This window comes from Loxodonta africana, chromosome 18 (genome assembly GCF_030014295.1).
Source record: "Loxodonta africana isolate mLoxAfr1 chromosome 18, mLoxAfr1.hap2, whole genome shotgun sequence".
In the NCBI taxonomy this organism is placed as follows: Eukaryota; Metazoa; Chordata; class Mammalia; order Proboscidea; family Elephantidae; genus Loxodonta; species Loxodonta africana.
Window position 1 is genome coordinate 63,381,142 of NC_087359.1, and position 14,305 is coordinate 63,395,446.

General features: G+C 54.6%; 1 protein-coding gene across 1 annotated transcript in view; it reads right to left on the reverse strand.

The window, feature by feature from the left end:
* Nucleotides 1-408: 408 nt before the first annotated feature.
* RTN4RL1 (reticulon 4 receptor like 1) overlaps nt 409-14,305 on the reverse strand; it is an 89,872-nt gene continuing 75,975 nt past the window's right edge. The window contains exon 2 of the mRNA XM_064271523.1: nt 409-3,503. Within this exon, the coding sequence (XP_064127593.1) occupies nt 2,179-3,503 (1,325 nt within the window). The 3' untranslated portion in view covers nt 409-2,178. The remainder of the gene's footprint in view (nt 3,504-14,305) is intronic.

A 14,305-nucleotide genomic window follows, 5' to 3' on the forward strand; every position in this document is an offset into this window, starting at 1 on the left:
TTTCCAGGAGCTGGCTGCTCCCTTCCAGCCACTCCCCAGCCCCCTGAGGATCACTGGCTCAGCAGCTGCTGCCGAGCTTCTGGGAACAGGCCAGGAACAATCCAGAACCAGCCTGCTCCAGGGAGAGGCTCAGAGGTGGTGCCGACCCAGCGCAGCTAGTGTGGGAAGTGAATCATGTCCCGTGCGGGCGAGGGAGAGCCATGAACAGAGAACAAGTGTGGCGCGTGTGTGTTCGCGTGCGTGTGTCCCTGTGAGTCAGCGGGCCCCTGCCCCATACGGCTCCTCCCGCCAACAAACGTGCTGTGTTCTCGAAGCTGTGCCCGGCCAGTCCCGCCCACTCTGCCAAACGCCCAGGATCTGCCACCCCTTCAGGAATGCGGGGTTAGGAAATGAAAAACAGTGTTCGTGTCCAAGAGAATTTTTTTTTATTATTATTATTTTTCTCTCTTAATTGGATTCAGCGTTTCTCGCTCCTCACACAAATGCTCTCTGGTGGGGAATTTGGGTTTGTGCAAAGTGCGGAGACTGTGCCCACAGGGTACAGCAGGGCTGATTTTGACTGGAGCCCCTCCTCCCTTGGCCGGGTTTGCCTGCTCCACTCCCTGACCCACTCCTGGCCCCTGAGTCTGGCCCCCTAAGCTCTGCCCCTCCCCAGGCATTTCCAGAAGGGCTGGTGGGCTGGGGTCTCTGTCATGCGGAAGTGCCTGAGATGGTTCTTGAAGTGCCCTCTTCGGTCCTTTTCTGCCAAGGCCGCCTGGTGCTTTTCTTCCTGCCACCCTACACAGGGCCCTCGATGGGACGCCCATCAAAGAGCCTCAAGGAAAAATCCAGCAGCTGAGCCATGCTGGAAACCTGGGCTCCTATCCAGAGTCTTTCTGGACTCCCCGGACCGTGGCTGGCGAAATGCTACGCTGACGACATGGTCCATCCCTTTGGACTAACACTGTGGAACGCTGCCTCGCCTGCCGGCTTAAAACACCAAAAGCCCCTTCCTTCCCCTTCTCAGTCCAGCCCATCCCCAGGGCTCTGGCTCCCTAATATCCACCAAGCTGCTTCTTGCTTCTCACCCTGACGCCAATAGTCACTACAGTCAGGGTGATGGGGCGCGCCAGGGTGACAGACAAGCCTGTGTTGCATATAAAAAAACAAGGTGATGCTCTAAATGTCTAAGAATATTGGTCCCCTGATGTGACTCCTGCTGCCTTCCCTTCTCCCTGGCCCTCCCCACTGACAGCTTCTCCAGGCCCCTGGCAAGACCAGGGCCCGTGGGGGCTATAGTCACCAGGTTAGGACTCTAGACGAAAATTCTATAACTCTTTTTTCTTGCTAGAAATCACCAATACAATCCTTAGTTCAGCAGATATAGTTTTCCATATAGTTTATAAACATATAAGACATACAGTTTGGTAACGGAGTGGGGGCGAGGGAACTTGTGCATTTGTGTATATATATATGTAGAGAGAGTGTGTGTATATATAAGTGGACATAAGTATAAACTGCACCTTCTGTGGGAACCTCCCTGCACCTAATGACGTTCTAAATTTCAGCCTCTGATGACCTTTCCTTTGGTAATTCGTTCTTGGACCCCAGCCGTTGGGCCTGGAGCTGCCAGGGTTGCCTGAGACATCAGGAATGAGAGGCGTTACCCCAGAGGGAGACACGGAAGGTGGCATATGGTTAGACCCCGGGCAGGTTGGCTAAATGGCCCCAGGTCAGAGCCAAGATGCCACCCACTCACATGCTCCTAGACTGCTGGTTGCCCAGCCTCTTGAGTGAACCTCCGTCATTTTTCTGAGTCCTGCTTCCTCCAGGAACAGTGGGGGCCCTTCAGGGCTCCCCAAAGGATCAGGAGTCCACAGAGCCCAGCTCTCATGGGGGGCAATGGTCCCATCGTAGCAAACGAAGGATTAACTTTTCGTGCCTTTTACTGCCTTGCTAGAGTGGACACTGTCCATGGGTGCTTGGTGGGGGCTGGCTGGGATAGCTGAGTGATGTATGCTAATCCCCTCCCACCTGGGACAGTACACTTTGGGTTTATAATCCACCGAGCAGAGCCCAGGCAGCAGCCAAAGCCTCCACCAGCCTTTTCCTGAAACCCATCAGATCCTCCATTTTTTTAAAAAAAAAGAAGAAAAGGATTTCTGTTCCTTGGTGGACAGGTGCTAGTGCCCTGGGTCCTCAGCGAAGAGTGACCGCCAGCCCCAGTATCCAGGCCAGGAGCGAGGCTCCCAGGGACGTGGCTGAGGAGGCCTGCTGCACCCCACTGGGGGCACGGATGGGGGTCCTGCGGGCACACTTGCCCTTCCTCTTCGGCCGTGTGGTGGGCATCGTGTCAAAGCTGAACTTGTGCTGGTAGTCCGGGGCGTAGTCCTGCAGCTCATGGGCCTGCTTCCCGGTGTCCACCTTCGAGATCTGGTTGCGATTCCTGTGGCTGGTGCAGTTCTTTCCTGGCTTCCTGTAGCCCGGCCGGGAGCCAGGCAGATGGCCGTGTGGGTGCCCCTTGTCCCTGCCGGGGCCGTGCGGCAGGTGGTGCTCCTTGCGGGCAGCCCTGTCGGTGGTGGTGCGCGTGTGCGACTTGATCTGGTGTGGGGACGCTGGCCTCGTGCAGTTCCGGAAGTCCTCGGCCCTCAGCAGCTTCAGGTCCTGGCCGTGCCACACCTCGGGGGACATGCAGGGGACAGCGGAGCTGGAACCTCGGAACCTCCGCAGCCATTCCCACAGGGATCTCGCCCGGCAGCCGCAGTCCCAGGGGTTCCCGTTGAGGCGGAGGAATTCCAGGGCCTCCAGGGGTGCCAGGCAGTCGCCCTGCAGCTCGGAGAGGCTATTGTTGAAGAGAAAGAGGGTGGTCAGCCTGCGGAGGTCATGGAAAGCCTTGTGGTGCACCCACTGCAGCTGGTTCTCATGCAGCAGCAGGCGGTCCAGGTTCACCAGGCCCCGGAAGGTGTCCTGGCCCAGGCTCCACAGCTTGTTGCCGTGGAGGAACAGGTGGCTGAGGTTGACCAGGTCCACAAAGATGTCATCCTGGAGGTACTCAATGTGGTTGTCCTGCAGATAGAGGTACTGCAGACTGTGCAGGCCACCAAAGATGCCCGCCGGCAGGGCACTGAGCCCACACTTGTAGAGGTAGAGGGCGTGAAGCTTCACCAGGCCCTGGAAGGTCTCAGGCGCCAGCATCCGCAGCTGACGGTTATCACCAAGGTCCAGCTCCTCCAGGTGCACGAAGCCCTCAAAGGTGTTGGGGTCGATGAAGGTGATGTTGTTGGAGTAGATCCACAGGGTGACCATGGCGGGGCTGAAGTGGCCCTGCTGGAGAAGGGTGATGCGGTTGTTCTGCAGGAAGACGCGCTCACTGTCTTCCGGGATGCCCTCGGGGATGGCAGCAAAGTTGTGCGCCTGACAGCTGACTGTCATGGGTGACGGGTAACACACGCAGTCCCGTGGGCAGCCACCGCCCAAGGGCAACTCCCCGGCCAGCAGCAGCAGCAGCAGCTCCACACAGCATCCTGGTGGAAAGAGAGAACACAGCCAGGTCAGGGGCTGCTTGGGGAAGTCAGGGGTCAGACGAAGTGTGGAATAGAGACTGGTACATGACCCTCCTGGGCCAACTGGGGCTTTGTCCTTGTCTTTGTTGCTCTCAGAGGTGCCCTGAGTGCTGGGGCCCTGATTAGAAGAAGGGAGGTGTCCAGGCCCAGGCCAGCACCCAATCTGGGACTAGATACCTCCCTCCATTCCCTGGTACCCAGCTCTTAAAAAGAAAAAAAAAAAAAAAAAAACCCATTGCTGTAAAGTTGATTCCAACTCATGGCGACCCCCATGTGTGTCAGACTAGAACTGCTCCATAGGGTTTTCTTGGCTGCAATTTTTATGAAAAGGAGCCCTGGTGGCCCCAATGGTTAAACACTTGGCTGCAAACTGAAAGGCTGGCAGTTTGAACCCACCCAGCAGCTCCATGAAGAAAGACCCAGCAATCTGCTTCCATAAAGATTACAACCAAGAAAACCCTATGGGTTCTGCATTCTAGAGAGGTAAGTAGCGTATGGGGTCTTAAAAGCTTGTAAGCAGCCATCTAAGATACAACTATTGGTCCCTACTCATCAGGAGCAAAAGAGAAGGAAACCAAAGTCTCAGAGAAGAAACTAGTCTACAGGGCTAATAGCCTACATGAGCCACGGCCTCATCTACCCTGAGACCAGAAGAACTAGATAGTGCCCAGCTACCACTACCAACCATTCTGATCAGGACCATTCTGATCATGGACAATGAAAGAATAGGAAAAAAATGTGGAACAGAACTCAAATTCTTAAAAAGTCCAGACTTACTAGAACAGTCGAGACTAGAGGACTTCCTGAGACGATTGCCCTGAGATACTCTTTGAACTTTGAACCAAAACTATCCCCTGAGGTCACCTTTTAGCGAAATAACAGATTGGCACACAAAATAAAGGCTATTACTCATGAGGAAACCCTGGTGGCGTAGTGGTTAAGTGCTATAGCTGCTAACCAAAGGGTCGGCAGTTTGAATTCGCCAGGTGCTCCTTGGAAACTCTATGGGGCAGTTCTACTCTGTCCTATAGGGTCACTATGAGTCGGAATCGACTCGAAGGCAATGAGTGTGGGTATTACTCATGAGTATGGTGCTCCATTAAAAACGTACCTGTATGAGACCAAAAGGTCAACAATTACTCTAAAGCAAAAATGAGAAGAAAAGGGGGCAGGGAAACTAGAGCACTAGAAACAGAACAACCCGAATGGAATTAAAGAGAATGCTGACTCATTGTAAAAAATGTAACTAATGTCACTGGACAACTTGTGTAGAGATTATCAAATAGAAACCTAATTTGCTGTGTAATCTTTCACTTAAAACACAATAAAAAAGTGTTTAAAAAAAAAAAAGAAAAACAACCATGTGGGCAGTTCTACTCTGTCACATGGGGTCACTCTGAGTCAGAATTGGAATCGACTCAACAACACCCAACAACAAGAATCTTTAAGGAAGATCTTCAGGACTTTCTTCCACATTGCCAATGGTTCAAATCGGAACCTTTAGATTAGTAGTTGAGTGCAAAGAGAGTGTGGGCGAAGGTCCTGAGCACACCCATACCTCCTTAGCCCTGCCCCCAAATCCCTTAGCTCTGCCCCACACCTGCTGAGCTCCACTCCCTCAGACCTTATCAGCCTGTCCAGGGTGGCAGGTCCCAACCCATGGACAGTCAGCCAGGCAGGCTCCGTTTCATGTCCCAGCTCTGCCACTTACTTGCTATTATCTGCGTTAAGAGACAGTGGTGTAGACTCTTGGTCTAAGAAAGTCAATGTCATATGGAGTCCTGAGCAGCGTTTTTATTTAAATTATTCCCAATCAACAAGCGAAGCATGCACGAGACCAAAATTCTCTAGAGAGAAGTCTCATTGATAGTGTCTTCCATGTCTTCAAATAAGCAACATCCCCCCGTGCCTCAGTTTCCTCATTTCTAAAATACAGATAGAATACAGCTCCCCCTCACAGAGCTGTCCTGAGAATAAAATGAGAGGACACTTGACCACAAAAGACTACGGGTGGCACCAGGGTTACCCCCCTTTCCAGCCCACCTTCTGCCCCCTCCTCTCTACCCGCCTTGCTGGAGCTCCCAGGCTGTGCCTGCAAACCAGGCCTTGCCTTGCAACAGTCCAGAGCATTTCCTCTGTAGCTTCCCTCTAATTGAGCATTAATTAGCCATTCGTTAATGGATCCTTAAAATAATTTATTTTCGGATGTGTCCAGCCTGTGGTCGGATAATAGCCACGCGCTCATTAACGGAGCAGCCTCATTATGGACAATCGTCATTACCTGCCTTTTTCCAGGGTTGCAGCTGCCCCAGGCAGCCCAGCAGGCGCGACAGTGGCGGGGGGGCTGGCTCCAGGCCTGCAGACCCCCCCACCACGCCTTCTCTTCCAGCCTGGCCAGTGGGCCTCTTGGGAGAGCCAGGGCGCCTGGGGCAGCTCACCTGATCCTTCCTGCTGCCAGCTATACTCGGAGCACACAGGACAGAGCACGTAGGATGAGAGAAGCAAGGCCGTCAGGTCACTCTGGGGCCAGCCCCATGCTCAGCCTCGCAGCAGACTCCAGTCCGTACAGCCAGGCTTCCAGGCCTGCCACTGCCCCAGCCACCAGCCCAGGCTCCCAGCTGAGCAGACTTTGTCACCACTGCCACCCCCTCGTTCCTGCCAGCAACGGCGTCGTAAATAAGTGACAGCTCCCAGCTGTTGGGAGTTATAGGCTCCCAGAGAGTGGCAGCTGCTCCCAGTCCCCCTGTAATCACCCAGCTCCGACCGAACGTTTGCAACACATAAAAATCATCGCATATAATTTGGTTTTTGCATAATTGGGTTTGGTTGCGATTTCAGAGCAATTATGACCTTGGTGGTGGCGGTGTCAGTGGCAGCGCAGCTTCAAGGATCCTTTCTGGGCCAGGCCAGGCTCTGTGTGGCCTCAATAGTGGCTTTAGTCACCCCAGCCACTGGGCAGCTTGCAGGCCGGGCCTAAGGCTGATGCCTCCCTCAGCCTCAGTTTCCTCTTCTGTTACTTGAGTAGATGATGTCTATGCCAGCCCTCCCCAGGTGGAAGCTTGGGCCTCTCCTCCAGCCCCCCGCTGCCCACCTCAGGCTGGCAGGGGGAGGCAGGAATGTGAGGGGGTAAGAGCCTGGGCCCCAAACCCAGCGGACTGTCTGGAAACCTGCCCACTGCCTTCAGCTACCAGCCTCCAACACAGGGCCTGGAGGAGGGCCCAGCCCACACTGGCTACATCCTCCATACAGCTCGACACTCATTTCTGTCCCTACTCCTCACCTCTGCCCAGGCTGCTATCTTCCAGGAAGGCCACACCTGCAGGACTCTCTCCCAAGAGGGCCTTCCCTTCCTGCCACTCTTGAGAGCCCAGGAGGTCACCCAGGACAAGGGGCTTCAGTGTTCACTGTGCTCCACCCCACAGCTCAGACTGAAGGGGGCAGGGACTCAGCCACACAACCTTGGCTCACAGACACGCAGTGGGTGCCACACCAGACCCCCCCACCCCTGGGGGCCCTGCAAGGACAAAGGCATTTCCTTTCCTGAAGTCCAGCAGTGGGAGAGACACTTGTTGTTGAGGGGGTGTGGGTGAGCCGTGGCAGGCTCAGCACTAATGCCACCTGACATTTGTACAGCTTATTGGAGTTTACAAAGTGCTTTTGCTCTCAAGCCTCAGATTCTCAGAGCCACCCTGAGTGGTAGGTGTGTGGAGTTGTCCTGCCCCCAACCCAGGGTGGGACAGATAGTCCTCTTCCCACTCCTATGTGGCTCTGTCTCTGTAAGGCCCCAGGAATGGGGTTCTCTGAAAAGGCCCCACAAGAAGCCATACCCCTCAGACAGATAGTGGGTGCCCCTGAGGGTGTGGTGCACAGGAGAAACCAGGCACAGACCCTGGTTTAGGCGAAAAAGCCAGACTGCCCCACAATCTACGTGTGGGCTTGGAAGCCGACACGTGAACGGTGGCAGGTGGCAGGGGTCAGATAGCAGGGACAGGGTGATAGCGGGACCCCTGCTCTGAGAGGGGTGCAGAAGGAGGCAGGGGTCCCTGGCAACACTCGGCAAAGGGATTGGCCTACCTTCCTTGTCATGCCAAGAAAGAGCATGCTGTTTGTTATATCAGGGTCTAGGGGTTGGGGTGGAGCAAGACCACAGGGCATGGCGTGGGCCAGTCACTTCCCTCCACTGCCCATCTTGGAATGTAGGCTGCTGGGGTTGAGTCCCAGAGAAGCCGCTCTGCATTCTCAGTCCTGCCCAGATGCCAAAGGACCCATGCCAGAGAAGCTGCCCTCGAAATACCCCTGCCCCCTCCCACTCTGACTCAGGGCAACTCTGACTCATGGCGACCCCATGCGTGCCAGAGTAGAACTGTGCTCCATAGGGTTTTCAATAGCTGATTTTTCAGAAGTAGATCAACAAGGCTTTCAAGGCACCTCAAATCTCCAACCTTTTGGTTAACAGCTGAGCTCGTTAACCAATGACGCCTCCATCCTGGAAGCTGGTCCCATCTCTAAGGTCCTGGACCAGGTATCCCAGCCAACCCTGGCCGCCTCTGGCACCCCCAGCCCAAGCTAGTGGGTGCCCCAGCCCTGGATCGCTGCCCTGCCAGGTTCCTTCCCAGCGAGGCTGGCCCTGTGTTGCCGGGCTCCTCCCACACCCACGCTGTGCGGGCCCATGGGAGCCCCAAGCCCGCTGATTGCCTGATTAATGCACTAACAATGTGGCGGCTGTTTTTGCTGTGCATTTTAAGATTGCAAATTAGCAGGGATCCAAGTCTCCATGGTGGAGCCTCACATCCCCTCCCACCAGCCTCCTCAGCCCCCTCCTGGGTAGGGGTGGGGGCTGATCTGCTTGACAGACTGAAGAAAAGAAGGCTGCGCCTCAGCCTTCCTGGGGGTTCTCCTCCTTCTCGGGGGTACGCACACTGACAACTGGGCTATTCCCAAACCTCCTGGCCTCCCACACGTCTGAGCTTACCTGCATCTCCACAGCCTCATTCACTCCTTCTTCCATTCAGCACCTGCACCCGAGTCCTGGGTGTCTGAGGTGCCAGGCATGAGCCAGGAGGAGCCCTCACTGCTCACTAGCAGATGGGGGAGATCTCACAACACCAGGCTGTCAGACCAGAGGCTGGGGCTCAGAGTAAGTGCCAGGGTGGGTGGTGGGGCTCAGGGAAGGCCCTGCCCTCCCTGCTGCTCTGCTCCATGCTGCCTCCTCCATGAATCCTCTGCTCCCCTGCCCGGATTGTTCTGCTCCCTGCTCCTCCATCAGCTGTGTGATGAGAGCAATTCCCCATCTCCTGGAGTTTTTCAACTTTGAAGTGGGATAGGAAGGGCCCTTGCCTCCTGGGGTGGCCTTACAGGCCCAGTGAGGTGATGTGAGCTCAGTGCTCAGCACAGTGGCCGGCACAGACAATGCTCAGAAAGGGAGAGCTGGTATTGCTTTCATGTCGCCTTCCTGCAAATCCCAAAACTGCTGACTGCTGGGCAGGGCCCTGTGGACCCCCCCATAAGAAAGCAAGTGGCCTGAGCATGGACAAGCACCTCATCCAGTACATCCAGCAGCCTCTCCCCTGCCAAAAGAAACCAAACCCATTGCCAGTGAGTTGATTCCAACTCGTAACAACCCTATAGGACAGAGTAGAATTGCCTCATAGGATCTCCAAGGCTGTAGTCTTTACGGAAGCAGACTGCCACATCTTTCTCCCGTGGAGCAGCTGGTGAGTTCAAACCGCCGATCTTTCAGTTAGCAGCCGAGTGTTTAATCACTGCACCACCAGGGCTCCTCAGCAGCCCCCAGATGTGCTTATTGATGGTTCCATGGGGGCCGGGACTGGTGGAATGAGTGGAAGTGTGTGCAAAGGCACTGTGGTGGGATAGCAGGTGGTGGCCCCCACCTTATCTCAGTCCCTCTTGCTCCGGCTCTGGTGGCCAAAACTTCCAAGGAGACTATACGTTTAGCCCAGCTGGCAGGGCCCCTGCTCCAGTCCCAGGCTAGAAGGCCAGTGTGGCAGGGGTCTTGCAACTTCCCCACCCTGGAAGGGAAGGGCACTAACCAAGGGGGACTTGGCATTGTCTGTGCACCCGGTTCTCTACAGAGAATCTTCACAATGACCCTGTGCAAGCAGCACCATTTCACAGAAGAGGAAACTGAGGCACACAGAGGTGAAGCAGCTCACAGAGGTCACAGTTGTGAGCAGGGCAGCGGAAGCAGGCCTCACTCAGCTGACCCTGAACCCAGGGCTCTGCCCCCAGCTCCACACTGCATGGGCCAGCAGGGCCGCCCCAGCCAGGCCCTGAAGTCTCAGGCCGATGGGCTGGCATCCCTGTGGCCCACTGGGCAGGTCCATGGGGCTCTCTGAGGCTGAGTGACCAATCAGCCATGTGGTCAATCTGCCACCCACCAGCTGCCCTCCCCCAGGGTCTGAGCTCCCCCTGACCCCCAGGCTTGCCAGACGCTTCTGTTTCAGCCAATCGATGCTAACCAAATGGCTCTGCTGGGGAAGTGCTCTCTTGCAGAAAGAGGTCAGATAACGGCCTCAGGCCAGGCCGGCTGTACTCACAGGGCTGCTGGCGCCTCAGGTCACTTAGCACTGACCCTCAGGGCCGCACCCAAGCACTGGCCACTTCCTGGTGAGTGCCCCCCACCCCCAGCCTGGCCCAGCCCTCGAGATAAGGAAGCCAGCCAGGACTTCCCTCCTTGGCCCCCACTGTTGACACTTCAGGTGGTGGGCAGGGTGGCCAGTGGGCTTCTGGTCCATGGCACAGCCCAAAGTAGCGGGAAACAGCACAGGCTTTGGGACCAGAGAGGTGGGTGCAAATCCTGGCCCCCCAAGTTAGCAAGCATGTCACCTCGCTTATGTGAGCTTCATTTTCCTCACCGGTAAAATGGGGACAATACTTAATGTATCAGCCTGGCCCTTTCCATCTGCAGATGCCAGAATCCCCCTGCCTCCTCCACACCCCCATCTGTTTGCCAAGAGTAGTGTGCCCAAAACCAAGCTTCTCTTCTCTCCACGCAAGCCTCCCAGCTCACGTCTTCTGTCTCAGGTGGAGGCGGCTCCTTCACGTCAGCTGCTCAGGCCAAGAACCTTGGAGTCAGGCTCCCCTCTCACACCCCACCCCCGATCCATCGGAATCCCATCGGCTCTGCCTTCAGAACTTGTCCAGAACCCAATCACTTCTCACCACCATCACCCTGGTCCAGCCTGTCAACCCTTGCCTGGACTATGGTAATAGCCTCCTAAGCGGTCCCCCTGCTCCTGCCATTGCCCCTACACTTCATTCTAACATAGTGTCAGGTGCAGCTAAGTCTAAGTCAGAACGTGTCATGCCTCTGCTCAAAACTCTCTGTGACTCCCACAGACTCAGAGTCAAATCCTCCACATCCTTAACCGGGCCCAGAAGCCCCACTGATATGACCCTCCTTCATCTCCTTTCTCCTTCTCGATCACTCTCTTCCCCTCTACGCTGATCTCCTGACTTTTCCTTTTACATGCTGGGCGTCTTCTTGCCTCCAGGACTTTGCACATGCTGTTCCCTCTGCCTGGAATTCTTTTTCAGGTGTATCTGCCTGGCTCCTGTCCTCGCCTCCTTCAGATCTCTGTCCCCAGGTCACCTTCCCCGCAGGACTTTCCCTGACATCCCATTTAAATGGCCAACCCTCCCTCTCGGCAGGCACTACCTTCCCTGTTTAACATTCATCGTGTTCTAATATATCATATAATCCAGTTATTTATCTTGTTTATTTTCTGCCTCCTCTCACTAGTTATATCAATTCCACAAGGGCAGTGACTTTGTCTGGTGTGTTCCCTGTTGTATCCCAGGGCCTAGAACGGTGGTTGTTCAATAACAAATGGCTGGATGAATGAGGTGTCCTTCTGGGTTGCTGGGAAGATTGAGAGATGATGCTCGGAAGGCCCTATGCCCAGGGCCTGGCTCACAGTAGGTGCTCAGTAAACATAAAGACCAAAAAACCAAACCCGTTGCTGTCGGGTGGATTCCAGCTCACAGCGATTCTACAGGACAGAGAACAGCCCCATAGTGTTTCCAAGGAGTAGCTGGTGGATTCAAACTGCCTGACCTTTTCATTAGCAGTCAGACTCTTAACCATGGTGCTACCAGGGCCCCCAATAAACATAAACATATAACATAGGGGTTCTTAATACTGAGGAGACACAGGGCCCCGGGTAAAAGCAGATACTCAGCTGTGGCTCTATTCTGAGGGCCCCCCGGGTCCGTCACAGGGGTGACCAGATGGTGAGAAGGGGGACACAGTGCCAGATCTTCCTGAGGTCTGTCTGGGGGCAGGGTGACCAATGTTCCAGTTTGCCTGGGACTGAGGGGTTTCCCAGGCTGTGAGATCTTCAGTGCTAAAATAAGGAAAGTCCCAGGAAAACTGGAACAAGTTGATCACCCTACCTGGGAACCAGGACTGTGCTAAAACAGAAAAATTCTCTGGGTACAGGAGGGAGAGGGGACAGACAGGCAGGTGTGAGGCATGTGTGTTCTCCCCCACCCACACATTGGGCCTAACGCCTACGGCCAGGAGGTGGCCTTGGGTCCAAACTGAGCCTGTGTGTGTGCAGGCATACACGTGTGTCTATGTGCGATGTGTAGGCACACTAGTGTGTGTGTCTGTGTGCACCCATGTACGTGAATGTGTGTCTGTGTGTGCATACTTATGTGCACACGTGTATGGATGTGCCTGTGTATATGTGTACATCTATGTGTGCATGTCCACGTGTATCTATGGGTGTGTATATGACTGTGTGTGTGTTTGCAAATGTGCATAGGTGTCTGTGTGTATCTATGTGTGTGCATCGTTGTGTGTGTTTGCACATGTGCATGGATGTCTCTGTGTGTTTCTATGTGTGTGTGCATGACCGTGTGTGTACACATGTATCTGAATGCTCATGTGTGCTCACATACATGCACACTGTATCTGGAGACTGTCAACAGGCCTGACAGCCCAGGCCCCTTTCATCTGGCAGCATCCCCAGCACTCTATCACCAAGAGGGGACAGGGACCGCCTTCTGAGGGGAAGCACGCATCCCAGGTCGTGTGATGTCCCATCTTATCTCATTGCTTACTCTGGCTTTGCCTTTAGCTCCTGCTCTCTTCCTGACACGCGGAATTATGTACCCACTCAGGTCCCTCCAGCACGCTGGGATCACTCTCAGCTGAGAAGTGGGCGGCCCCTTGTTGGAATAACCTTTCCGCTTTCATCCCCCAGAGCAGACTGAGCCAGGGATACCTTGTTAATTGGGCTGGTGAGTTCTCAGGGGAGCGACCAACCCGGGGTTCCCCTGCCCTCGCCGCCCTTTCTACTGCCTCCTCACTGGGGGGGGGGGGTCTTTGCATGGGGGCGGGGCTGGAGGCTGGAGGCTGGAGGCTGGAGGCTGGGATGCTGGCAGTTCTGTGCTGTGGGTCCTTCCCGGGCTTGGGACCAGTCCCTGTGGAAGCACATTTCAGCTGGGCAACCTGGGTGAGTCACTAAACCTCCTGAGGCCTCAGTTCTTGGTCTGGAAACCGGGAGTCTGAGCACCTACCTTGTTGGGCGCTGTAAATGCTAAATGAGATTGTATGCCTGAACTGCTCAGTCCAAGGCCAGCTGCACAGAAGGCGCTTCCTAAGTGGTAATGATCATGTCACTGCTCCCCACATTCCCCTTAGGGCTCTCTTCCAACCCCTAGGGGACCCTGGCTTTTGCCCACCCACTCTGATACTCTCATCTGACTCCAGAGCGTTGGCTGATGGACCTGACAAATCTTATGGGGCTTAACCCAAAGACTTCGGGTTCCTGCCGGGGACGCATGGGCTGGGAGAGAGGGTCAGGCCCCTTCCCTGCCTGTTGTGCCTGGGGAGGCAGGAGCGACGTAATTAGATTTGGGGCTGTTATTGGAGCTAGAGTCCATCCAAAGGCACCTCAGAAGAAAGGCCTGGTGATCTACTTCTGAAAAATCAGCCACTGAAAACCCTGCGAAGAACAGTTCTACTCTGGGACACACGGAGTTGCCCTGAGTTAGAATCGACTCAGTGGCAACTGGTTGTTGTTGTATTGGAGCAAGAGGGGAGACAGGGAGGCCAGAGACTGGCTGTCATCAGGGAGAGATACTGAGAGCTGTCACGGATTGAATCATGTCCTCCAAAAAGATCTGTGGAAGTTTTAACCTTTGTGTCTGTGAACACGACGCTGTTTGTAAACAGAGGTTTCCATTTGTAGTGTTAATGAGGCCACACCACAGTAGTATGGATCCTAAACTTAATCCCTGCTCCATGGTGACTTATGAAATGCAGAGAATAAACAGACACACACGTGGGGGAAGACACATACCATGGAGGAGGACCTGTCTACAAGCAAAGGAACCCCAAGTATCTCCAGCAACACCGGAAACTAGGAGAGAGGCCCACAAAAGGAATCCACATGGCTGAGTCCCTGATTTGGATTTTTAGCCTCCAGAACCATGAAAAAATTAATCCCTGTTCTTTAAACCCACCCACTTGTGGTATTTTTTGATATGGCAGCACTAGGAAACTAAGATTTAAAAAACCCAAAACCAAACCCTTTGCCTTTGAGTCAGTTCCGTCTTATAGTGATTCTATAGGACAGGGTAGAACTGCTGCATGGGGTTTCCAAGGAACGGCTGGTGGATTCGAACGGCTGACCTTTTGGTTAGCAGCTAAGCTCTTAACCACTGTGCCACCAGGGCTCCAGGAAACTAAGATGGGGCCTGGAAAAGGTGAGGCCATAGAGATGGAGAACAGT